General features: G+C 38.0%; 1 protein-coding gene across 1 annotated transcript in view; it reads right to left on the bottom strand.

Moving 5' to 3' along the window:
• rragd (ras-related GTP binding D) overlaps positions 1 to 19,456 on the bottom strand; it is an 82,365-nt gene extending 62,909 nt beyond the window's left edge. Inside the window, exons 1-2 of the mRNA XM_085257632.1 lie at positions 19,256 to 19,456; positions 12,341 to 12,636 (exon numbers count right to left, since the gene is read on the bottom strand). Coding sequence (XP_085113758.1) covers positions 12,341 to 12,636; positions 19,256 to 19,451 — 492 coding nt within the window. The 5' untranslated portion in view covers positions 19,452 to 19,456. The remainder of the gene's footprint in view (positions 1 to 12,340; positions 12,637 to 19,255) is intronic.
• Positions 19,457 to 26,950: the final 7,494 nt, after the last annotated feature.

Genomic DNA, 26,950 nt, shown 5'->3' with positions numbered 1-26,950 from the left:
GTCCTACTTCTCTGACATCATCACTAAAAACAGCCATAATGCTCGGGTCTTATTTTCTACAGTTGACAGGCTAACAAACCCTCCTGTGTCAGTGGCAGCTGAACTTCATTCGACCATGGCCTGCAATGACTTTGCCAAATTCTTCACTGAAAAAATCCAAAAAATTAGACAAGCAATTGGTACATCAACAGCAGATCCAGGATATGTACTGTGTCCACCAAAAAACTGTTTAAACACCATGAAAAAGTTTCAACCTATTAACAGCAAAGACCTGGAGGACATCTTAGGTCAACTGAACTCCTCCTCCTGCTGTTTAGATGTCCTGCCAACAAGTTTTTTCAAAAAGGTCTCAAAGAGTTTAGAGTCAGACCTGTTACAGATCGTCAACTTTTCTTTATTATCAGGTGTGTTTCCAGAATCACTAAAAACTGCTGTAATCAAACCTATACTGAAAAAGGACAATCTTGACAAGACACAAATGAACAACTACAGGCCGATCTCAAATCTCCCGTTTTTAAGTAAGATCATTGAAAAAGCAGTTTCTCAACAGCTCAGTTACTTCTTAAAACAGAATAATTGCTACGATGCCTTCCAGTCAGGTTTTAGACAGAACCACAGCACTGAAACCGCTCTGACCAAAGTGTTTAATGACATATGTCTGAATACAGACAGTGGAAAAATGTCAGTCCTAGTTTTACTGGATCTCAGTGCAGCATTTGATACAGTTGACCACAACATATTACTCAAACGACTGGAGAACTGGACAGGTCTTTCAGGAACTGTACTAAACTGGTTCAAAACATACGTAGAAAACAGGAAATACTTTGTATCAATAGGTAACTTCACATCTGAGCAGACAAGTATCACATGTGGAGTTCCCCAAGGTTCCATCTTGGGACCCCTTCTGTTTAACATCTACATGCTCCCACTGGCACAGATTATAAACAACAACAAAATAAACTATCACAGCTATGCAGATGACACACAAATATATATCACAATGTCACCAGGAGACCGAGGCCCTGTGCAGGCTCTTGGTAAATGCATTGAGGAAATCAATGACTGGTTGTGCCACAATTTTCTCCAGCTAGACAAAAACAAAACTGAGGTAATAGTCTTTGGCGCCAAAGAAAAACGATTACAGGTCACCAGAGAACTTCAATCTATACATCTAAAAACCACAAACCAGGCGAGAAATTTGGGTGTAGTGATGGATGCAGACCTAAACTTAGAAAAACACATTAAGACAATAACAAAGTCAGCTTACTATCACCTCAAGAATATATCAAGGATAAAAGATCTGATGTCTCAACAGGACCTGGAAAAACTAGTCCATGCATTCATCTTTAGTAGGCTTGATTACTGTAACAGCATCTTTACAGGTCTACCTAAAAAATCAGTCAGACAACTACAGCTCATTCAGAACTCTGCTGCTCGAGTCCTCACTAAGACCAAAAAAGTGGACCACATCAGTCCAGCTCTGAGGTCCTTACACTGGCTGCCTGTCCGTCAGAGGATAGACTTTAAAGTTCTGATGCTGGCCTATAAAGCTCTGAATGGTTTAGGACCAAAATACATCAATGACCTCCTGACCCAGTATGAACCATCCAGATCCCTCAGGTCATCTGGATCCGGTCTTTTATCAGTTCCCAGAGTCAGAACCAGACACGGAGAAGCTGCATTCAGCTTTTATGCTCCTTATATCTGGAACAAACTCCCAGAAAGCCTCAGATCAGCTGAAACACTCAGTTTATTTAAATCCAGGTTGAAGACTCAACTGTTCTCAGCTGCATTTGAATAAAGCACCAAATCCACACTTTAAGCTTAAATTTCAAAACTTACATTTAACTACTGATTTTATCTACTGTTCTGATTTTATCTGTTTTGATTTTATATACTGTTGTTTGTTTGTTTGTTTGTTTGTTAATTAGTTAGTTTATTTGCTTGTTTTATTCAATTTTAAATCATGCTTTTTATTTGTTCTTGTTTCTAATGTCTCTGTAAAGCACTTTGAATCACCTTGTTGTTGAATTGTGCTATACAAATAAACTTGCCTTGCCTTGCCAAAGGGATTAACCTCCTAGGACCTGGCGTCCACATACAGTGGGGCAAAAAAGTATTTAGTCAGCCACCAATTGTGCAAGTTCCCCCACTTAAAATGATGACAGAGGTCAGTAATTTGCACCAGAGGTACACTTCAACTGTGAGAGACAGAATGTGAAAAAAAAATCCATGAATTCACATGGTAGGATTTGTAAAGAATTTATTCGTAAATTAGGGTGGAAAATAAGTATTTGGTCACCTCAAACATGGAAAATCTCTGGCTCTCACAGACCTGTAACGTCTTCTGTAAGAAGCTTTTCTGTCCCCCACTCGTTACCTGCATGAATGGCACCTGTTTGAACTCATCATCTGTATGAAAGACACCTGTCCACAGCCTCAAACAGTCAGACTCCAAACTCCGCCATGGCCAAGACCAAAGAGCTTTCGAAGGACACCAGGAAAAGTATTGTAGACCTGCACCAGACTGGGAAGAGTGAATCTACAATAGGCAAGCAGCTTGGTGTGAAAAAAATCAACTGTGGGAGCAATCATCAGAAAATGGAAGACATACAAGACCACTGATAATCTCCCTCGATCTGGGGCTCCACACAAGATCTCATCCCGTGGGGTCAAAATGATCATGAGAACGGTGAGCAAAGATCCCAGAACCACACGGGGGGACCTGGTGAATGACCTGCAGAGAGCTGGGACCAAAGTAACAAAGGTCACCATCAGTAACACACTACAACGGCAGGGAATCAAATCCCGCAGTGCCAGACGTGTTCCGCTGCTGAAGCCAGTGCATGTCCAGGCCCGTCTGAAGTTTGCCAGAGAGCACATGGATGATACAGCAGAGGATTGGGAGAATGTCATGTGGTCAGATGAAACCAAAGTAGAACTTTTTGGTATAAACTCAACTCGTCGTGTTTGGAGGAAGACGAATACTGAGTTGCATCCCAAGAACACCATACCTACTGTGAAGGTGGAAACATCATGCTATGGGGCTGTTTTTCTGCCAAGGGGACAGGACGACTGATCCGTGTTAAGGACAGAATGAATGGGGCCATGTATCGTGAGATTTTGAGCCAAAACCTCCTTCCATCAGTGAGAACTTTGAAGATGAAACGAGGCTGGGTCTTCCAACATGACAATGATCCAAAACACACCGCCCGGGCAACAAAGGAGTGGCTCCGTAAGAAGCATTTGAAAGTCCTAGAGTGGCCTAGCCAGTCTCCAGACCTCAACCCCATAGAAAATCTGTGGCGGGAGTTGAAAGTCCGTGTTGCTCGGCGACAGCCCCAAAACATCACTGCTCTCGAGAAGATCTGCATGGAGGAATGGGCCAAAATACCAGCTACTGTGTGTGCAAACCTGGTAAAGACCTATAGTAAACGTTTGACCTCTGTCATTGCCAACAAAGGTTATGTTACAAAGTATTGAGTTGTATTTTTGTTATTGACCAAATACTTATTTTCCACCCTGATTTACGAATAAATTCTTTACAAATCCTACCATGTGGATTCATGGATTTTTTTTTCACATTCTGTCTCTCACAGTTGAAGTGTACCTCTGGTGCAAATTACTGACCTCTGTCATCCTTTTAGGTGGGGGAACTTGCACAATCGGTGGCTGACTAAATACTTTTTTGCCCCACTGTATGTGGACATCACATTTTGGGATGTCTAGACAAAAAATACAAAATTTTGCTGTACAAGGGCGTAGAGCTGGGCGATAGAACGATAACGATATGTATCGCGATATAACTTTTACTCGATAGAGAAATTAAGCTATCGCGATAGACCTCGCCGCTCTTGTCCTCTTAAAAAAAAAAAAAGAAAGAAAAAAGGTCAGCCAATCCAAATTAAGTAGCGCAGAGCCGAACCAATCACAGCCGCAGCGTCACGTCGCGTGCCTTGTTACGTACAGCACAAGTGCCAAGCTGCACGTGTGTTTGTTTGGGAAGCAGCCAGCAGGTAATGGAGCCAGCGCACAATGGAGGAAATGAGTGTGCCGACTAGAAAAATCAACCGAGCGTGACTGAAGAGAAAACAGATGATGGTTCCAATGCCGGAGAGATTGTCGAACGGAAGAGCCATAGAAGTTCCGTAGTGTGAAGGTATTTCGGCTATTTCAAGTCTGACAAAAAACAGAGTAGCGTGCACTGTAAATTGTGCCGAAAGCAAGTCTGGAAATACAATAAACTGGTGCATGCGTCACACTGTGCGCCACGTTATTGTTTCGGTGAAATGAATTTCTACAATACTGTTACTGTTAATTCTACTCTCTGCAGTGTTTAAATGCTTACATATACACACAGTTACTGTCCGTCCACACATACGACTCGGTTCTGCTTCTATGCCCCAGCTTTGTTTACTTTTTCCCACCGAGGCTTCTAGACTTCTGATTGGCCAACATTTCTGCACGGTTAGGAATCTAGCACCACCTGCTGCTTTGGCATGTTCATAGCAGCGTTTTCCTTCATTTCTGCCTTTATGTGTGGACGGGATTATTTTTTAAAATGAAAACGGAAAATCTCCGTTTTCAAAAATACCCGTGTACGTGTGGACGTAGCCTCAGTCTCTGACTGGAAGCGCTAATTCGTCATTCGGCTTTTGTCAGACTAAAGTAACTGTTAAAACTGTTTGAAAAGCTAAGCTATACAACAAGGAGAGATTGAGAATTTCCTTTTAGTTCTCAGTTTATTTGATATTGACAAAAGTTAGTCAGTTTTGTCTGTTCTTCTCTAAAACAAACTAAGATTTATTTTTAGAATTAATATTTTGTTTCTAAGTGGAATTGACAATTTAGTCTGTTTCGTTTGTTCTATTTTGAAACTTAAACGCTTTAGCGGCTGCCTTTTGTGTAGTTTGCAATATTTGCCTTTATTTATCTGAAAAAGTCTCATGTTCCTTAAGTACATCTACCCTGTTGAACTTATTATGGGAAATAAATATTTAAATCAAAACAAGCTGCTGATTATTTCACATTTTACTTGTGAGCAACGGCACATTTAAATCTTACAAATATAGTTATTTGGCTTATATCGTGATAGATATCGTTATCGCCTGAAATGAAAAAAACATATCGTGATATGAAAAAATCTCATATCGCCCAGCTCTACAAGGGCGTGATATTCACTTATGAGGACATTATACTGCATCTGTTCTATTCTAAATTTAAAGCTAATATCCTCATATGTGGATCTAATTTCTCTCAGAAACAAAAATCAGGTAAAAAAATGCATGCCATGAAAGAGTTCGGGTCTTAGGAGGTTAAGGTTATTTCTTTTAATGTAAATGGGCTTACAAATCCTATTAAGCGAAGCAGGATTCTAACTAAAATGAAGAAAGATCGAGCACAAATCGTATATTTCCAAGAAACCCACTTGACTAATAAAGAACATGAAAAATTCAAGAGAATGGGCTTTACAAACATGTTCTCCTCATCATACAAATCTGGCCGCAGGCGAGGTGTGATGATCCTAATCTCTAGGGATCTAAATTTTGAAAAGTTGTCTGAAATTAAGGATAAGGAAGGGAGGTTTATACTGGCTCGGGGAACGGTTGATGGTAATCTGGTTACATTAATGAATGTTTATGCACCACCAGGAAGTTACCTGAGTTTCTTTAAAAAAATTATTAATATAATGGTGACAGAAACCCAAGGCCCCTTGATTTGTGGCGGCGATCTGAATATTCGCCTGCGGCCGGATTTAGATAGCTCTAATAGAAGAATGCTGGAATCAAGTACTCTGTATAAAAGAGTCTCTGCACTTTTTGAAGAGGTAGATTTAATTGACGTATGGAGAAATCGTTTCCCTACAAGGAGAGATTATTCTCATTACTCAGCTCCACATTCCCTTTATACAAGGATAGATTATTTCATGATGTTTGGAAAAGATAGGGATAAAATCCAATCATGTGAGATGGGTACAATAGACATAAGTGACCATGCACCACAGTATCTGACAATTGATTTAAACGTATACCCCAAAACATCAACATGGACATTGAACTCATCTTTGCTTAAAGATGTAAAATTTAAGAAAGAAGTAATGAAAGAACTCAAAGATTACCTTGAAATAAATGATAACGGAGAAGTGTCACCTCCAATACTATGGGGATGCATTAAAAGCTGTCATAAGAGGGAAGATCATAGCATTTGCCTCTTTTTAGAAAAAAGCTCGAGAGAAAAAAATGGCAGAATTACAAAGGACTCAAAAACAATTAGAAAGTGAGCATAAACAAATGCCTTCAACCAGCACTCTAAAACAACTAACAATGATCAGAAATGAAATAAATAAGCTGAATACACAAGCGATAAAGAGAAAATTACTATATTTGAAACAGAAATATTATGAATGTGTATCAAAATCAATGAAAATTCTTAGCATGGAAACTTAAAAAGAAAATTGCAGAGAATACTATAACTAAAATTAAACACCCAGAGACTGGCAACATGATGACTAATCTACATAAGATACAGGAAGCCTTTGAATCATTTTATAAAACATTATACGCTAAGGTTCCAGGTGGAGCCGAGTACGAAATTGACAATTTTCTGAATTCTTTATACCTACCAAGTTTGAATGAGGAACAAAATAAAATAATGATTGCAGAAGTGACAGAAACTGAACTCATGAAAGCCATCAATAGATTAAAAACAAACAAGTCACCGGGCTCCGATGGTTATACCGCAGAGTGGTACCAGGGAATTTAAACAGAAATTGATCCCTATATTACTCTCTACTTTCAACTGGGTGTTAAAAAAAGCGCAAATCCCACCGAGTTGGAATGAGGCTATCATCTCGGCTATCCCAAAAGAAGGTAAAGACAAAATTGAGTGTGGCTCATATAGAATAGAATAGAATAGAATAGAATAGAATTCAACTTTATTGTCATTGCACATGCACAGGTACAGGGCAACGAAATGCAGTTTGCATCCATCCAGAAGTGCTTTAGTGATATAGATATATTACAATATATATTAGCAATAATATACACCCATCTCTGTCCTCAACATAGATTACAGACTGTTTACCTCTATAATTGCCAGACGAATGGAAGAATCTTTACCCAACCTAATTAGTAATGACCAAACGGGGTTCATAAGAAATCAGCAGACACAGGACAATATACGCAGAACTCTTCATGTAATAAATCAGATACAAACATCTAAAAGTAAAGACATGCTTATGAGTATCGATGCAGAAAAAACTTTTGACTCTGTAAATTGGGACTTTCTTTACAAAGTCTTGAACAAATTTGGCTTACATAATAGAATTATTGATACGGTGAAGGCATTATATACTAACCCTACTGCAAGAATTAAAGTTAATGGTTATCTCTCAAATAGCTTCGCTCTGCAAAGAGGAAATAAACAAGGCTGCGCTTGGTCTCTACTTTTATTCGCATTATACTTAGAACCTCTGGCACAATCAATCAGACAAAACAAAGACATCAAGGGAATAAACATTAGAGAACAGGAACATAAGCTTGCTTGCTATGCAGATGAGATATTAACACACATAACATAACTCCCTACCTGAACTGATGAATCTATGCCAAAAATTTGGGAAACTTTCTGGGTATAAAATTAATATGTCCAAAACTCAAATACTTAACTATAACTTTAGCCCCCCAGCTCACTTGGTTGCTCAATATCCAATGAGATGGCAAGCAAAATCATTGAAATATTTGGAGTTGTCATACCTAAAGACCTAACTAAATTATTTGAGGAGAATTTTGGTTCCCTGCAGAAGAGAATAGTGGATGATATCAAACGATGGAACATGATTCCCTTTCTAACTTTATACGATCACGAATTGAATCCATCAAAATGAATATTCTGCCAAGATTACTGTATTTATTCCAAACACTACCAATACAAATTGATCAAAGCCAATTTAACGAATGGGACAAAATTATATCACGATTTATACGGGGAGGGAAGAGACCAAGGGTTTGTTTTAAAACTTTACAATTACAAAAAAAGACAGGAGGATGGGGGCTGCTGTCACTAAAAAATTATTTTCGGGCTGCTCAGTTGAAGACTGTGATTAACTGGTGTGATATAAGCTATAAAGCACAATGGAAAAATATTGAGGAGAGCATCTTTTCTTTTCCAATACAAGCTGTCCTGATGGACTTAAACATTAAAAAATATATAGACAAGGTCTACAACCCTTGGGGGAAATGTACACTTAATGTATGGAGAAATGTTATGAGGGAATTTAAATTGGAACAGGACTTGGCTTTATTTAAATAGTATGCATATGACTCTGATTTGCCCCAAATAAATTGGACTCACGTTTTAAAAGTTGGTCTGCTAAAGGATTACCTGCATTCGATAGTCTGACTAAAGATGGGAACTTAATTAGTTTGGATACATTGAAACAAAAATACAATCTGGAAAAGCAGGATTTTTATCGATACTTGCAAATAAGACATATTAAGACAACAATCAGAGTGGCGTCGAACACTAATGTAGATTTGATAGCTATGCTTAAAAAGGCATATAGTGGCAACGTAAATAAAAAACATATTTCCTTTTTGTATACATTTCTTACAAATAAGCTTTCTCACTCAAATGAATATGTGAAGATATTATGGGAACAGGAGGGAGGAGTGTATATAACAAAGGATGAATGGACTCAAATATGGGAACAACAATGGAAATGCACTTCCTCACGAAGATGGAGGGAATTTGGATGGAAAACTATGATACGGTTCTTTATCACCCCTTGTCAAAAGACTCATTATGACGGGAATCCCCCTGTATGTTGGAGAAAATGTGGACACCAACGAGCACACCACGCTCACATAATGTGGGACTGCTCTTTGATCAGGACTTATTGGAAAGACATTCACGAAACACTACAAGAAATTTTCAACTGTACATTCCCTTTTGGAATGAAAACATTTCTTTTTGGATGTACGCCACAGGAATGGTCTAAAAAAGATAAATGTTTACTAAGTGCCTTGCTAGTTGCAAGTAAAAAATGTATAACAAAGAAATGGTTATTACAAGATGTACCAACTTTATCATTGTGGTGGGAAATAACACTAGAGATTTATAGGATGGAGGAGTTAACGGCATATGTGAATAACAGAGTAAGTTGTTTTTTGTCGTGCTGGGATAAGTGGGTCCAATACACCAATATACATAAGCCGAATTTAATTCTCAAATCTTAAAATCAATAATCTGGCTACTGGTCACTCCCGATTGTTCAGTGTTTCTGTTTTGTTTGGTCTATTGCAAATTGTGTTAATCAATGCCTGTAACCCGCATCGTAAACTGTAAAACCCAAAAATAAAAAATGAAAAAAATAAATAAATAAATAAACTACAAGATTTTTTGGATTTGGGGCCATTGTGTGCCGGGAGTCTGGCGACAGCTGTTTTCAAAGTACAATTGAAATCACCTCCCACCAAGATCATTCCTTCAGATGTATCACTCCTGTAACACCTGTAACATTCAGCAGTCGCCTCATTGCTCTGACACACACAACAAAACTATTGACTAGACTACACATTAACTACACAAGATTTGCGCTAAACGTCGCAAATCTGTCACATCTCAAGACACCGCCGTCACTCCTAAAACTTCCCCCTTCCTAAACAACTAAATTCCATGTTGCCATATCATTTTTTGATTGGTCGACATGGTACATTTTTCCACCAATAGTGGGTGGGTTTGTTTTGGTTTTGTTTTTGCTCACAGACAGAGAGTGCTTTCGAGCGTTTTCCTTATAAAACGTCGTTTTTACCGTTTCTTCTCGCAATAAATATAAACAACGATAGTATTCAGGAAGAAAACCAAACATTGCATATATTTAGCAATATGTGTATATTACCACACAGTGTTGGTATTATAGGAACTGCACTGCAAAGGTTTGAGTCCCATCTAACTGAGATTTGGATTTTATCATGTAAATAAGAAGTCTTCATCATATATAAAAGTTAGCCATGCAGTTTCACAGGTTTCCGTGTTGGGACCAATACTTTTTACATTATATATGCTTCTACTGGTTAATGTTGTGTGAAAATACTACATATACTTTCAATGCAATGTAGATGTCTCCCACTTAGAATTATTTAGGAAGACAGATGACAAATCAACTAAATTATGGACATGTCTTAGAGACCTGAAGGTTTGAATGACATATAATTTTCTAATTATAAAATTGGACAAAACTGAGATTACTTTAAATCTCACACGCCATATAATTCCTCTGGATGGCCTCACTGTGGTCTGTGAGGAATCATGGAGGCATTTTTGGTCAGGACAAGTCATGCACACATTAAACAAACATATAGGACTCCTTTCCTTTATCTATGTAATATAGCAAAAATTAGAAATATATGTTTCAGATTTATGCTGAAAAACTGGTTCATGCATTTGCTGTTCTAAAAGTTCCCTGAAAGTTTTCTGTTTTCTTTGTATTATTGTAGGAGTTACCTTAGATTATGATACACCTTGAGGCAAATGTTGTTGTGATTTGGCACTGTATAAATAAAACTCCACTGAACCTTACTTTCCAGGTAGAATATCATAGAGCTGGGCGATATATCGAGTTTTTAAAACATATCGATATATTTTTATACGAGATATAAGATGTGACAATATCCTTTATATCGATATAGTCTATGTTACGTTATAATTATAGTTGTGGAGCCGCAAGTTTGCCTCTCTTTCGTCCACTTTTGTCTCTACGCAACGTTACTCCGCCTCGCCTTCACTGAAGACAACTCCCCCTCCTCCCCCATCACTTCACGTGCAGGCAGCGACAAGACGGACACGGCAAATCTCCGTTAACGAGTTACTGCGCATCGCCCCATGCGTGGGGCTGGACGGCGTCAACGTGCTAACGAGCTAAACATGCTAACGAGCTAACTGCGCTAACGAGCTAACAGCGCTAACCCTAAAATCCTTTCATTCTCTCAAAAGTTGATAGCGCGCCTTATGTATGAATTCTGGTTGTGCTTGATGGCCGCGAACCGATTTTATGTGGTACACGGCGCTCAGCAATCTGTCAAAAAATGTTTTAGTACGACTTTGGTAAGCTGCGGAGCTGCACCGCTTGATAGATTGTCGGCGCATTACGGCTACCGAGGAGCTTCGCGGAGTGATACGTACTGTGCATCAACGTAATATTACCGTATTGTGTGTGGCACCTGTAAGAGACGTGGTTATGAAGCGGATTTCAAACTCCAGGCTATCAGTCACACAGTAAAACTTGGGAACAGAGCAGCTGTGAAATCTGTCTGTCTTTGTTATTACGCTCAGCGTCTTTTAGTTTACATTTTGACTGCACAATTGTGAGCTCTTTGTTTAGCACAAAAACAACCTTGTTTTCTTTTATTTATGGAGCATTATTATTTAATGAATGCTCATAATTTAATTTTGAGTAATTTTTCATGTACATCTGTGCTGTATGTTAATAAAAGTGCCTGTGTGACATCTGGGACACAGCTTTGACTAAGAACTCTCTTTTTGTTCTTACTTTATGGCTTAAAAAAAAAATTATCGAGATATATATCTTATATCGCCATCCAGCTAAAAAATATCGAGATATGAATTTTGGGTCTAGAATATCATATCATAATATATCTCTGATTAACCGGAATTACCCTTTATCACATAAACATTTATAATGGTATCACCACAAACAATAATATGACACAGCCCTACTTGACAGATATGCAAATTCTGAAAACATCATTAAAGTTAAGCAGTATACTAAGCATGTCATTACCCTCTTATTAATCCTTCCACTGCCATTCAGTTCTCTCTTGCCTTTAATGATGTGGTACAGTCAGATTTGATTTTACCACAGAGCAGAGCCGATCATCAGTATGGGGACCAGTATGCTGCATAATTTGCACAGTACAGTTTTCTGTTCTGGTGGCTGCTCATTTACAAACAAGCTCCTTGATTCGTTTTGGCTGGTCTTTCTGTGGTGACGAGGTGACTATTGCAAACAGTCATCTAAAGCAATGAAAAAAATACTGCAGTAAACAGTTTGCTATGATAGCTCAAAATAAACAACAGAGTTAAATATGAAACGATAGACTTGTGTTTAACGTTGTCATATCTCACAGCCCTAATAGCAGCTGTTCTGAAAAAGTAACAGTGCACAGAGGACCTGGATGGGGGAATCAGCCAAATGTGAATCTGTTAAGCTTTGGATTTTTACTGCTCCATTTCCAAAACTTTTAATCACATTTTGCTATTATGGTAACATGACAACAGTATATAGTATATACTGTTTCACTGTATTTCCTTGTGAACTGACCTGTGAATCAATGACAAAGATTAATGCTCCAGTGCCTCTGAAGATCATTTCGTAGTCAAAAGTGGGGTCAAAGAAGTCAATCTGACCAGGAAAGTCCCAGATCTGGAAACTGACAAAGGAGCTGCTGGAGACATCCTCTCTGCAGATCTTATTAGTACTCTCCAGGAACAGAGTCTCACTGGGAGACATTTTATGGAAAACCACTTTCTGGATGGAGGACTTCCCACTCCTTCTCAAGCCCATCAACAAAATACGAGGTTTGACCACACCATTCACGGAATCACTGAAGCCTGGAGCTATAAAACAGCAAAGGGAAACCTTTAGGTGAGCAATTCTAAATTAGACAAGTTCTAAAGATTGGTGCGCACGGTACTCTTAATTAGTGACGGCCAAATGAAGCTTTCTGAAACACTGAGACTTGTATTGAAAAAGGTGTCATTACTCAAAGCTTCTCAACACAGTCCTCTGCGGTGCCATCTGGTGTCCAAAAATATGAAGAGCAGCTTGAATCTACAACTTAAATTGAACTGCTTCAATTAACATTACAACACATCTCAGTACATTTTCCACCAGAGATGGGTGACGTTAGACACTTCAATATATTTCCAGTATGTCAATATAGTATTCACAGCACTTCACTGGTTTCACATTTTACCATCTTACACCCTGGAGTTTGCCAAAAGGCAAAGACGCACGACGTCTAGAGGAAACCAGCCACTGCTCATCACCAGCCAATACCATCCCTCCAGTGAAGCATGGTGGTGACAACATTATGCTGTGGAGATGTTTTGCAGCAGCAGGAACTGAGAGATTATTTACAGTCGAGGGAACGATGTACAATGTACAGAGTCATGAAACAGGAACTGCTAATCCAGTCTGGGTCTTTTTGGACTCCTTTTATCGTAAAGTTCCTGGGAGGGAATTTGCCAAATCTATTATGAAGGAGGGATGGAGGTTAACGAATCTGTTGATTTTAAACATTTAGAGAATTATTGTCAATAGTCCCACTGTTAACTTATTATTATATTATATTTACATTAAATCTGGCTTCTTTCAATTGCGCCAGATTTCTAAAGCTAAGTGTTATATACCACGCAGCGACCTTGAAAAACTTCCACGCTTTTGTGAACTCCAGGTTAGACTATTGTAATTCTCTTTACGTTGGTCTCTAATCCATTCCTCTTCATAGGCTACAGCTTGTTCAGAATGCTGCGGCTCGCCTTCTTACTGGTGCTGGAAAATTTGATTCTATTACTCCAGCTCTTGTTGATTTACACTGGTTCATGTAACTTTTTATCAAATATCGTATTGAGTTTAAAATTTTGTTACTCACTTTTAAAATTCTGAATAACATTGCGCCCAGTTATCTCACTGATCTCCTTATCTGTATGTTGCCGAGCGCTAAGATCATCGGGTCAATTACTAGTGCCATCGTGCCTTTGCTTCAGCTGCACCTAATCCTTGGAATAGGCTCCCCGCTTCTATTCGTGCCTCAGACTCTATCCAATCCTTCAAATCACAACTGAAAGCTTACTTATTTAACCTGGCCTTCCTGACCAGTTAGTGCCCTTATCGCATCTAAACGAATTAATTTCACTACTGGTTCTTTTAACTTCTTAGTTGATATTCTGTATCTATGAACTGACCTTCCTTCTGAACTGAGGTCTGATACCTATTTTTTTTTTTTACCTCACTCTTCTTGTCTATTAGTGCCTCCCTTCTGTCTGTGCTAGTACCTGATCTGTATTTTGTTAATTGATTTATTTTGATCTTGTGTATTATTGTAAAGCACTTTGAAATACCTTTGGTTTATAAATGTGCTATACAAATAAAACTGTATTGCATTGTGTTGTATTGTATATTTGAATGACACATTGATCATTGTTATTACTTTTTTAATTGCTAATTGGTATTTAATAGCCATTTCAAGGAGTGGGAGGAGCCACTGGATATTTAGTCAGGGACTAGTGTGCCAGGTCATGATGGAGAGTGGACCATAGTAGCCTATTGTTAGGAGCCCTCATTAACGCGGTTTAGGCTAGTGCAGAGCTGTTTCTATTTAATTTAGAATTATCTTTAAATTGAAGGTTTCTTGTTTTTCCTTTGTTTCTTTGTAAAGTCTTTCTACTCCTACTTGGCTGCAAAAGTAGTTCTACTTGAGCAAAAGTTGTGAATATTTTTGTATACCTTATATTGTTATATTGTTCTTATATTGTTTTTTAATCATTTGCAATCGTTTTTTTTTAGATTTCTCCATATAATTTGTTAATTTGCAAGAATTTTGAAACTTTGTCTTCATGGGGTTTTATTACAAATTCATTTCATCTATTTAATTGTATTTAATCTAACATGACAACATGTGGAACAAGTGAAGCGCTGTCGATAAATGACTTGTGTCAAGCCAGCCTCCAATTCGAGACTTGCAGTCAAGCCAGCCTCCAGTTTGTTTTACGTTCCCTGTGTATACAAAGTATTACGGGAATGGATGTGGAAACCGGATTTCAAAATAAAAGCCAACTTCGAGTGAATTAACAGATATGTTAAGAACATAATAACATATAATTTAGGCTTTTTTTTTTTTTTTTACAAACTCTAATGTTAGATCTATATGACACAGCCTTGTACCCTAATTGTGCCCTGTCACTATCAAGGCCATCTTATTTTGGATTTCAAAGTAAAAGCCCTGTGAATCTTCATTTTTGAACTACTCTTTCAATGACTTAATAATGCTCTTAAAAGCAAAAGTCGTATTTCCAAATACTATTTGAACTTTATATCAACACTTTCCAACCACAGTCTTTTTACAGTGATACCATATCAATATCAAGTCAGTCTGATTTTGCCTTTCATAGTAATGGCCCTTTGAAATTGTCCATAATTGACTTAATATTCTAACGATTCAAAATGCTCTAAAATGAAAAATTCTTGTTTCCACAGGGTAATTCCACCTTAGATCAACAGTATACAGCCCCACAGTGATACCATATCAATATCAAGTCATTCTGATTATGCCTTCCAAAATAAAAGCCTTTTTAAATTGTCCATAATTGACCTAACTTTCAGTGATTTCAAAATGTTTTAAAATGGAAATTTCCTGTTTCCACAGGGTAATTCCACTCCAGATCAACAGTATACAACCTCACGATGTTACCATATCAATATCAAAACATTCTGATATTGCTTTAAAAAATAAAAGCATTTTCAAACTGCCCATATCTGAGTTGCTCCTGGAACAATTTCAAAATGCTCTAAAATGGCACATTCCTGTTTCCACAGTGATACCATATCAATATCAAGTCATTCTGATTTTGCTCTCAAAAATAAAAGCCTTTTCAAATTGTCCATAATTGACCTAACTTTCAGTGATTTCAAAATGCTCTAAAAAGGAAAATTACTGTTTCCACAGTGTAATTCCACCTTAGATCAACAGTATACAGCCCCACAGTGATACCATATCAATATCAAGTCATTCTGATTATGCCTTCCAAAATAAAAGCCTTTTTAAATTGTCCATAATTGACCTAACTTTCAGTGATTTCAAAATGCTCTAAAATGGAAATTTCCTGTTTCCACAGGGTAATTCCACTTTAGATCAACAGTATACAGCCCCACAGTGATACCATATTAATATCAAGTCATTCTGATTTTGCCTTCCAAAGTAAAAGCCTTTTCAAATTGTCCACAATTGACCTAACTTTCAGTGATTTCAAAATGCTCTAAAATGGAAATTTCCTGTTTCCACAGGGTAATTCCACCTTAGATCAACAGTATACAGCCCCACAGTGATACCATATCAATATCAAGTCATTCTGATTATGCCTTCCAAAATAAATGCCCTTTCAAATTGAGCATATACGGCCTACTTTTTTGACGATTTCAAAATGTTCTTAAACAGAATATTGCTGTTTCCACAGGATAATTTCACTTTAGTTCAACAGTATACAACCTCACGATGTTACCATATCAATATGAAGTCATTCTGATTTTGCTTTCAAAAATAAAAGCATTTTCAAACTGCCCATATCTGACTTGATCCTGGAACAATTTCAAAATGCTCTAAAATAGAAAATTCCTGTTTCCACAGGGTAATTCCACCTTAGATCAACAGTATACAGCCCCACAGTGATACCATATCAATATCAAGTCATTCTGATTATGCCTTCCAAAGTAAAAGCCTTTTCAAATTGTCCACAATTGACCTAACTTTCAGTGATTTCAAAATGCTCTAAAATGGAAATTTCGTGTTTCCACAGGATAATTCTACTCCAGATCAACAGTATACAGCCCCACAGTGATACCATATTAATATCAAGTCATTCTGATTTTGCCTTCCAAAATAAAAGACTTTTCAAATTGCCAAGATACGACCTACTCTTTTAAAGATTTCAAAATGCTCTAAAAGTGAAAATTGCTGTTTCCACAGAATAATTTCACTTTAAATCAACAGTATACAACCCCACAGAGATACGATGTTAAGATCAAGTCACTCTGATTTTGCCTTCCAAAATAAAAGTATTTTCAAATTGCCCGTAGACGACCTACTTGTTTGACGATTTCAAAATGCTCTTAAATTGAAAGATGCTGTTTCCACAGGATAATTCCACTTTAGATCAACAGTATCCAACCCGACAGTAAAACCATGTAAATTTCATGTTGGTCTGATTTCGCCTTTCAAATTAATGGCCCGTCGAATTTGTCCATATGTGATATACTCTTTCAATTATTTCAGAATGTTTTAAAAATGAAAATTGCTGTTTCAACACATATTGGGTTTTCATTTTGAAAAGCAAAATCAGACTCAATTGATTATGACAGAATTGAATCATAAAGATGATGTAAAAGGAAGCTGAAATTGCCACTAGGTTGTAATTGATAGTACGTTTATATTTTAAGTCTGTGGAAAGATGTCATTCTAAATAAAGAAATTACAAAACAGCTTGCAAACCAACCATGACATCTTTGAACTCATAAAAGGCTTTTACTTTGGAAGGCATAATCAGAATGACTTGATATTGATATGGTATCACTGTGGGGCTGTATACTGTTGATCTAAGGTGGAATTACCCTGTGGAAACAGGAATTTTCTATTTTAGAGCATTTTGAAATTGTTCCAGGATCAAGTCAGATATGGGCAGTTTGAAAATGCTTTTATTTTTGAAAGCAAAATCAGAATGACTTCATATTGATATGGTAACATCGTGAGGTTGTATACTGTTGAACTAAAGTGAAATTATCCTGTGGAAACAGCAATATTCTGTTTAAGAACATTTTGAAATCGTCAAAAAAGTAGGCCGTATATGCTCAATTTGAAAGGGCATTTATTTTGGAAGGCATAATCAGAATGACTTGATATTGATATGGTATCACTGTGGGGCTGTATACTGTTGATCTAAGGTGGAATTACCCTGTGGAAACAGGAAATTTCCATTTTAGAGCATTTTGAAATCACTGAAAGTTAGGTCAATTGTGGACAATTTGAAAAGGCTTTTACTTTGGAAGGCAAAATCAGAATGACTTGATATTAATATGGTATCACTGTGGGGCTGTATACTGTTGATCTAAAGTGGAATTACCCTGTGGAAACAGGAAATTTCCATTTTAGAGCATTTTGAAATCACTGAAAGTTAGGTCAATTATGGACAATTTAAAAAGGCTTTTATTTTGGAAGGCATAATCAGAATGACTTGATATTGATATGGTATCACTGTGGGGCTGTATACTGTTGATCTAAGGTGGAATTACACTGTGGAAACAGTAATTTTCCTTTTTAGAGCATTTTGAAATCACTGAAAGTTAGGTCAATTATGGACAATTTGAAAAGGCTTTTATTTTTGAGAGCAAAATCAGAATGACTTGATATTGATATGGTATCACTGTGGAAACAGGAATGTGCCATTTTAGAGCATTTTGAAATTGTTCCAGGAGCAACTCAGATATGGGCAGTTTGAAAATGCTTTTATTTTTTAAAGCAATATCAGAATGTTTTGATATTGATATGGTAACATCGTGAGGTTGTATACTGTTGATCTGGAGTGGAATTACCCTGTGGAAACAGGAAATTTCCATTTTAAAACATTTTGAAATCACTGAAAGTTAGGTCAATTATGGACAATTTAAAAAGGCTTTTATTTTGGAAGGCATAATCAGAATGACTTGATATTGATATGGTATCACTGTGGGGCTGTATACTGTTGATCTAAGGTGGAATTACCCTGTGGAAACAAGAATTTTTCATTTTAGAGCATTTTGAATCGTTAGAAGATTAAGTCAATTATGGACAATTTCAAAGGGCCATTACTATGAAAGGCAAAATCAGACTGACTTGATATTGATATGGTATCACTGTAAAAAGACTGTGGTTGGAAAGTGTTGATATAAAGTTCAAATAGTATTTGGAAATACGACTTTTGCTTTTAAGAGCATTATTAAGTCATTGAAAGAGTAGTTCAAAAATGAAGATTCACAGGGCTTTTACTTTGAAATCCAAAATAAGATGGCCTTGATAGTGACAGGGCACAATTAGGGTACAAGGCTGTGTCATATAGATCTAACATTAGAGTTTGTAAAAAAAAAAAAAAGCCTAAATTATATGTTATTATGTTCTTAACATATCTGTTAATTCACTCGAAGTTGGCTTTTATTTTGAAATCCGGTTTCCACATCCATTCCCGTAATACTTTGAATACACAGGGAACGTAAAACAAACTGGAGGCTGGCTTGACTGCAAGTCTCGAATTGGAGGCTGGCTTGACACCAGTGATAAATGCCAGTACCCCTGGCACTTCTGTAGGTGTGCACAGTTGACATTATCATGCTGTACACAACTTCGCTAGTTACGCCCACGATTGTAGAGAAAACAGCCCGTTTTCCGAGTGTGTGACCTTCCAAAGCAGTGAAGTTGCAAAAATCCCATACCTCTGTCCTCACAGCTCAGGTCGGCATCAGAGAACGCCTCCAGGTCGTACTCGTCGTCGTCATATTCCAGAGCTTCGTCCTCCTCTCCGCACAGGACTGAAACTTTCTCACTGGTCATGCTGATGTTTTGTTTTGGATTCAAACTGCTCGTGGTATCCAGCTTTCCCACAGCGTTCACCTGATACGTGAGCGCCATGCCGGTGAACTTTCACCCGCGGTCCCCGCCTCCAGTCGCTGCATACGCAGCCAAGCAGGGAGGTGTCAAAGCGTAGGTTTAGTCTTGGTAGCTTTACAACACTCCGTCTCATACTGTAGTAAAGTATTTAGAAGCAAATTAAAATTACATTTCTGATAAATATTTATTTAAGATTTGCTTTACTATTTATTTCAAAAAAGGTCTACACATTAAAAGAAAGCAAAGCATTAGGGTAATAGGGAAAAGACATCTGAATGATCTTCAGACGTATGTGGCTGTGAAACAATAGCTGCATCCATCTTGGGGTGACTGTGGCTCAGGGGATTTGGAAGCTCATCTGTAACTGGAAGGTTGCTGGTTCAGGCTGCTCTCTCTGTCCTGGTCGTTGTGTCCTTGGGCAAGACACCTTACCCTACTGGTGATAGCCAGAGGGGCCGATGGCACGATATGGCAGCCTCGCTTCTGTCAGTCTTCCCCCAGGGCAGCTGTGGCTACAACTGTAGCTGCCTCCACCAGTGTGTGAATGTGAGAGTGAATGAATAGTGGCATTGGAAAGCGCTTTGGGTGCCTAGAAAAGCGCTATATAAATGCACTCCATTATTATTAAAACATGATAATAATAATAATAGCACCATGCCAAGTGTGTGTTTTGTTGTTGTTTTCCCATCGACCTATTTATCTGTGCTGTGCTTTTTTGGAAATCGAATTTCCCAGAGGAACCCACCCGAGGGATTAATAAAGTTCTATCTTATCCTTATTACTAAATATGTGTTTCATTTTTACACCTTTTTCTGAGTCTTCTTGTTTGTTTCTTGTTTGTCTCTGTGGAGAACCTAATTGTTTTCACATGGGACCAACTGAACACATCAGTGATACTGAATGGAACCAGACCTGTGAGGAGCCAAGGAGGACAGAACGGGGCTGTAGAACTAAGCAAAGAGTTAAGAGGGGGATATACACTTACTGTCCACTTTATTGGGGACACTTATTCAACTTCTCATTAACACAGATGTCTAATTAGCCAATTACAAAACAGCAACTCAATAATATTTTATTTATTCTTTTTATTATTAGTCCTTTATTTATCCAGGTAAAAAAAATCTTATTGAGATAAAAATTCTCATTTCCAAGAGAGACCTGACATCATGGCAGCAAAAGTCAAAAACATGTACACAACAAATAGAATATCCCATACAAACATGTGAACAATATACAATAACAGATTAATTAAGAGCAACATTAAAAACAATCACACTGAGTAAAAGAGTCATTGTCTTGTTCCTTTAAGAGGGACTTAAACTCCCCCAAGGTAAGCAATTCTGATCATTTCAGTTCCTTCTGCAGATTATTCCAGAAAACAGGGGCAGCATATTTAAAAACCTTTTTTCCTAATTCTCTTCTGATTTTTGTGGACAATCAATTGTGAGAACGAAGGCTGTATTGGTTGTGTTTTTACCAGTGTTGGGTAAGTTACTTTAAATTAGTAACTTAGTTACATTACTAGTTACTCCTATCAAAAGTAACTCAGTTACTTCAAGTTACTCGTTACTTTCAAAGTAACTAGTTACTAGGGAACGGAACTTTGGTTTTACCCAGAATTCTCTTATTAATGTGTTGCTTCCCTAACTGGATGCCCAGCAAGGATGCCAGTCTTCTAGCTTGCTTACATGTTAGCACTATCCTGCCACAAGTACACTGTGCCACCTAATGGCCTGAACCTAAAATGGTTAAAATGGCAGTGTAGTAGTGCGAGTGCAAGTTAATGATGAAATGCATGAAACTAAATTAGAAATTAACAAAAAGCTGAAAATTTAAATTGTTAAAAGTTTCAATGTGAATAGTTGTTTTTTGTATTATATGATTTATTTATTACATTTTATGTGGAGTGAATGAATAAAAGTATATTTACGGTGGCCCCCAGAGACAAAGCACGTACAAACTCCAAAACACGTACGAACTCCGAAGCACGTACAAAACACAACAGAAGTGCTCCAGGATGCTAGGGGCAGTGTTGAGCTTTTGTTGTTGTTTTAAAATTATTTATATGAGTGCTTGTGTATAAATACACAAACAATACACATATGCTTTCAATTGTGTAATTTAAGTGATCCAGGTAGCTCTGTTTTGCAAGTTCAGTTACGCTAGAAATGTGGTTTGGAGTTTGTACATTCTTTGGAGTTTGTGCGTGCTTTGTCTCTAGGGGCCACTGTATATATTTATATATAAACATATATAAATAAACCACTTTTTTTTTTACATGAGTAATTCCGTTCGTGCATAATTTTATATTGTTGTTAATAATAAATTAATTAAAGCAACAAAACAACCTGAAGAGCCGGTTGGGAGCCGAAAGAGCCGGTTCTCTAAAAAGAGCCAGAAATCCCATCACTAACAGAGCCGCCTCCAGCCACAGGTGAGTTTCCTTGTCAGGGTGTGCACTCCTGGTTTGTCCAATCAAAGCCTCCTTCCTCTAATTAACTGGAGATCCTCAAATTGACACCAGCCTGCAGTCTGTGGACCTGGGGAAATGGTGAGCAAAGGGAGAGGGAAAGAAAAGATGCAGCCTGCAGACATGTAACAGCCATGTACAGTACACAAGTTCCATAGAGGACTGTGCTGTTACCTTGCACACGTCAGACTTTCAGGACATCTTCAGGTCATGCCACCAACAGAAGTACTCTGATGACTCTGCAGTGGCTGGATGTATTAGTAATGGGCATGAGAAGTAGAGAGCACTAGATAATTTTATGAAATGGGCAAGGAGAAACCATTTGCTTCTGAATGTGAATAAGACCAGAGACATGATAATCGAAAAAGACAGCTACATGTCAGGGTAATACCCTGGGACAGGATGTTGATGTGATAGAGAAGTAAAAGGAAAGTTTTAAGCTTAACCTTGAGAGTAGAGAGGGTGGCTGTTCCTTAATCCAAACTAGGAGCTGGTTTCACAGAAGAGGGGCCCGAGAGCTGAAGACTCTGCCTCTCATTTAATTTTTAAAAATTGTAATCCAGTAGTCTGTGAATGAATTGTTCTATCTGGGTGATATGGTGCTATGATGTCTTTAAGATAAGATAGGGCCTGATTATTCAAGACCTTGTATGTGTTGCATGCGAGGAGAAGGATATTAAATTTGATTCTTGAAAGAGCCAATGAAGAGAATGTCTTTCTCTCTAGTCCACGTCAGTACCATTGCTGATACAACCAAAGGGGTTTCAGCGAGTTTTTAGGATAACCTAATAACAATTTATTTCAGTAGTCCTGCCTAGAAGTAATAAATGCACTGTCAAGAAATAGTAGAGTTTAGGTAACTGTTCTGAACTGTGTTGGGCCCATGGCACTGAACAACTTAGACATAAACTTCAAAATACAGCTGCTATAATAAAATGTGTTCCCCTCTGCTGTATAATCCATTATTATAAATATGAATGTTATGAAGAAATAAGTTGCCCAAAGAGGGGTCACAGGGAATCAGTTTCTATGCCATGTGTCTCAGTATATGATTTAAAGGTTTATTATTACCTGAGATACACAGATTAAGCTACACTAAACACCAATGCATATTGTAACAGGAACAGGAAGTGATACAATATCAGAGTGAGAGCCAGCACCAAATGAGAGCACCACCAATGCAAATATAGTGCCAAATCTCAACAAGCGACTAAACTAAATTAAATAATATAATATATTACACTTAAAAATATAAGAAATAGCTCTAATATATACAAATAGATCAATATAAATATCAAGAACATTACAGAGATTAAATATATATAATCACACGAGCCAAGGGGTGAAAATGGGTGTGGGTCACAATCAGCCAAGGTTTCAGGTGAATTCATTGTGAAACCTAGCTCCAACCTGTCATGTGATTTACTGAGGTCAAATGGCCCAGGATGTGAGTGGGCATTAAGGCGTCTGGGGGTGGATCTCAAAACTGGATTATAGATGGCAGACAGTTGGTCACACATATATTTCCCTTAGTATTTAGGTATGAACACAAAGCAAAGATGATCAAACCAGCACAAAGAGACTTTAAAGTGATTCTACTGTAAAAGCATTGAACAGGTAGAAACAGAGGCTGCAGCCTGACTGTTCATCAGTTTGTTACCTGTTGAAGTTAAGCAGTGACTGGCTTCACCGCAAATGATGGCTCACGTTATCACAGTGCTGGGCTAGGGCCAGCATTCATTCAGCTTTATCATCACTCTGGGTTCTTGGCTTGCATGCTAAGTACAGGTGCTTGCGAAGAGAGGGAAGCAAGAGTACTATATGTGTCACATTTGTCTTCTTTTTTTTTTTACATGAACCATAGCAGGGGTACCAAACATGAGGCTTAGGGGCTAGAATTGCCCCGGCAAAGACTCCTATCCACTCCAGTCCCACTGCATGGTTATGGAAAATGTAAAGGAGGACATACATTTATTTGGTAAAAAAAAAAGTTGCTGTGAATTAACAAAAATGTTCTGTTTTCTAATTAATAAGCAGCTTTCACTGCTAATTACAAGCCTGTCTGGACAATAAGCTACTGAAACTTTTTCTGCAATTTTACACAATTGGTTTAAGGCCCAAAGAGTCATGCCTGACATCCCTGAAGGAGAGAGAGAGAGAAACATGGGCAACATAACAAAAACTGTTTCTTTTTTTTATTGAAAAATAAGTCCTTTCTTGCCTTTTTCCTTTAGACCCTGATATGCTTACTCCAAAGGTCAGTTGTTAAAACGGCTCCTTTGAAACATACAGCAATAAATCAGAGAGACTTGACTCTCTGATTTATCCTAAAGAACAATTTCAAGGTATTACACTGTATAAGCAATAGTAACTTGATTTCAAAATAAACCTGCACATTTCTTGCAGCAGTGAGTTATTGTGCTTTGAAGATCATCACTGGGAGTGACTAGGATGGACAAGGTTAGACAGGATTATTGAAGAGGAAGAATTCAGGTTGTGTGTTTTTTTTGGGATAAAATTAGAGAAGCAAGACTGAGATGGTTTAGATAACTGCAGAGGAGGGATAGTGGATATATTGGACAAAGGATATTTAATATGGAGCTGCCAGGCAGGAGGAAAAGAGAAGGATGATATTAAAGATTCATTGATGTAGTGAAAGAGGACATGCTGCTACTGACATCCTCTTGGTCCTTTTACACCAGCCCTAATCGAGCCCCACTTGTTCCAGCCACCTCTCATGTGGAGATCGGATCATCTTATAACTCCTGATCTCCATGATCTATATTTACAAAGACATCAGTAAAAAACTCTCCCAAGCTAATTTAGCATATTAAAGGAAGAATTAACTAAGAAAAGAATTAATCTAAGCACTCGGGGCAGTGACCCCCAAACTGGGTGCGTGGCTTGAGCAGATGATCTGATCTGAAACATAGGTGTTACAAATGTGCAAAAAAACGAAGCCATCAAGAATGGGGCAAACAGTTTCTAATGACACGAAGACTCCTGCACGCCTTTTGGGCCATGTTTTGAGGATGTAGAAATCCATGTTGTGAAGTGAAATTTGGGCCGGTCATAGGTCTTTTCTTCCACGTTCGGGGGACTACCCTTGGTTGCAGTCTTTTTTCAGATCTACCCACATCTTAATGTGTTTACATTTTCTACATTTTTTACCTAAAGCACATTTAGACTAGCTTTGTCAGACAACCCAAGAAAGACTGATGAGCTGACGAGTGCCTGATGCTGTGCAGTGACACAAGCCAACGCAACCATTACCCTCGAGTTTTTCATCAATTGTCCCGCTGAGCCAACATTCAGCCAGGAGAGAAACAATCTGCACGCAGTGGAGATGAGTGCCCTAACAGATGGGATCAGATCAGGCCAGAAAGCAGTAGGATTGGTCTGAAGTGATCATTTTAGCATTTATACTTCAGAATTTGCTTTTGAGGTGATATCTGTCTTCCTAGAATATTTGTTTTATTTCTAAAGGTTTGGGTCATTTCTAAGCTTTAGTTACAGTAACTGGACAAACTATAGCTGCAACTATAGATGAACTTTAAAAAACACCCAACCAATAACATGATCACAGATTGTGGAAACAAGCCTTAATGAGAACTACGAGTACAGTTATTTCATTCATTGTCTGCTGAGGTCACCCCTTACAGTTAGAGCCACTTCGTGCTTCAGCATGGATGTGTCAGGTGTCATTTAGTTTGAACTATTGTCCTAGATTGAAGGAACTTCATGAACTAAAAGAAATGACAGGATACTATACTAACTGGTAGGGGTGCAACGATACACAAAATTCACGGTTCGGTTCGATACTTTGGTGTCACGGTTCGATATTTTTTCGATACAAAAAAATGTTCATGCCTTTTTAATTTGTCATTTATTAAAATTATAAATATATATTTTAACTCAAAAGTACAGTTTTTAAATTTAACCCTAACCCTTGTGCGTGTTTTTTATTTTGACAGCGAATGCGCACCTGCGGACCACTTATGTGCAGCCCTGGTTATTTAGCTCGTCATATTGCAGCCACAGAAATTCTTTTGTCCATGAAACCATAAAGCTGCACTTTCTTTTTGCCTTATAGTCTGATTTGTCATAACTTCTCCGTTTTGTGGTAAGCTTTTCTTTGGCTGTCACTTCTTCACCCTGACCTGTCTTATTTGGCTCAGCAGAACTAAAATATATATACTGCTGCTTTTACACACGGACTCACATAAGCTCAGCGATTCTCTGCGCGATCAACCTCTCACATGTTTAAGCTGCGGGAGATTTCACTTGTCATGTTTGCATAGTAAGCTAACGATTAATAAGACGATGTCAGAGGAATTGGTGCACAAATTATCATCACTCACAGATCAGTGCTGTCGCTCTCTATACACAGTTTGCACGATTGCAAAGTGAAAGCAAAAAAACAAGCGCAAATTCAAACGCGATTTCAATATGTCACATATTGACAGTGGCTCACCGATGCCAATGACATAATTACCCAGCTACATTTCTGAAAGAATGCAAAAGCATTGACATATATTTTTCCTTCCTACGATAGGCCGACGGGCAGAGTAGCCCGTCTGAAAAAAATCGCTAGCTCCGGGACGTCGGGCTAGCGATTTTGCGAGCCCTGTATCTGATTGAGGAATCACTCATCTTTGGAAAAGAGAGTTTATTACAGAGAAATGTCTCTTTCCAAAATAAAAGCTATACTATCCGCTTCTTCTGGGCTATATTATCAGCAGCATAAGGAGAATCATGTGCTAACAGCTGTCTAAATGACTCGGCTAAAGTTAGTAGCATGCTTATTGTTTTTGTCTTTGCACTAGGATGATGTCGGCGTAAATGTGCAGTCATATTCGTTGTGTTCCCACTAGTGCTTTCAGGTTAATCTCGTTGAAATGACCTTAACGCCACAACACGGCAAATCTCCGTTAACGAGCTACCGCCGATCGCCCCGTGCATGGGGCTAGACGGCCAACACGTTAACGAGCTAACTGCGCTAACACACTAGTTCCCACCCATGTAATTGAGCATTGCATGGCACATCCAA

This window comes from Mchenga conophoros, linkage group LG19 (genome assembly GCF_057382185.1).
Source record: "Mchenga conophoros isolate Kocher_MC1m ecotype Shallow Benthic linkage group LG19, M_conophoros_male_GT1.1, whole genome shotgun sequence".
Classification (NCBI taxonomy): domain Eukaryota; kingdom Metazoa; phylum Chordata; class Actinopteri; order Cichliformes; family Cichlidae; genus Mchenga; species Mchenga conophoros.
This window is presented reverse-complemented; position numbering and strand designations above follow the sequence as displayed.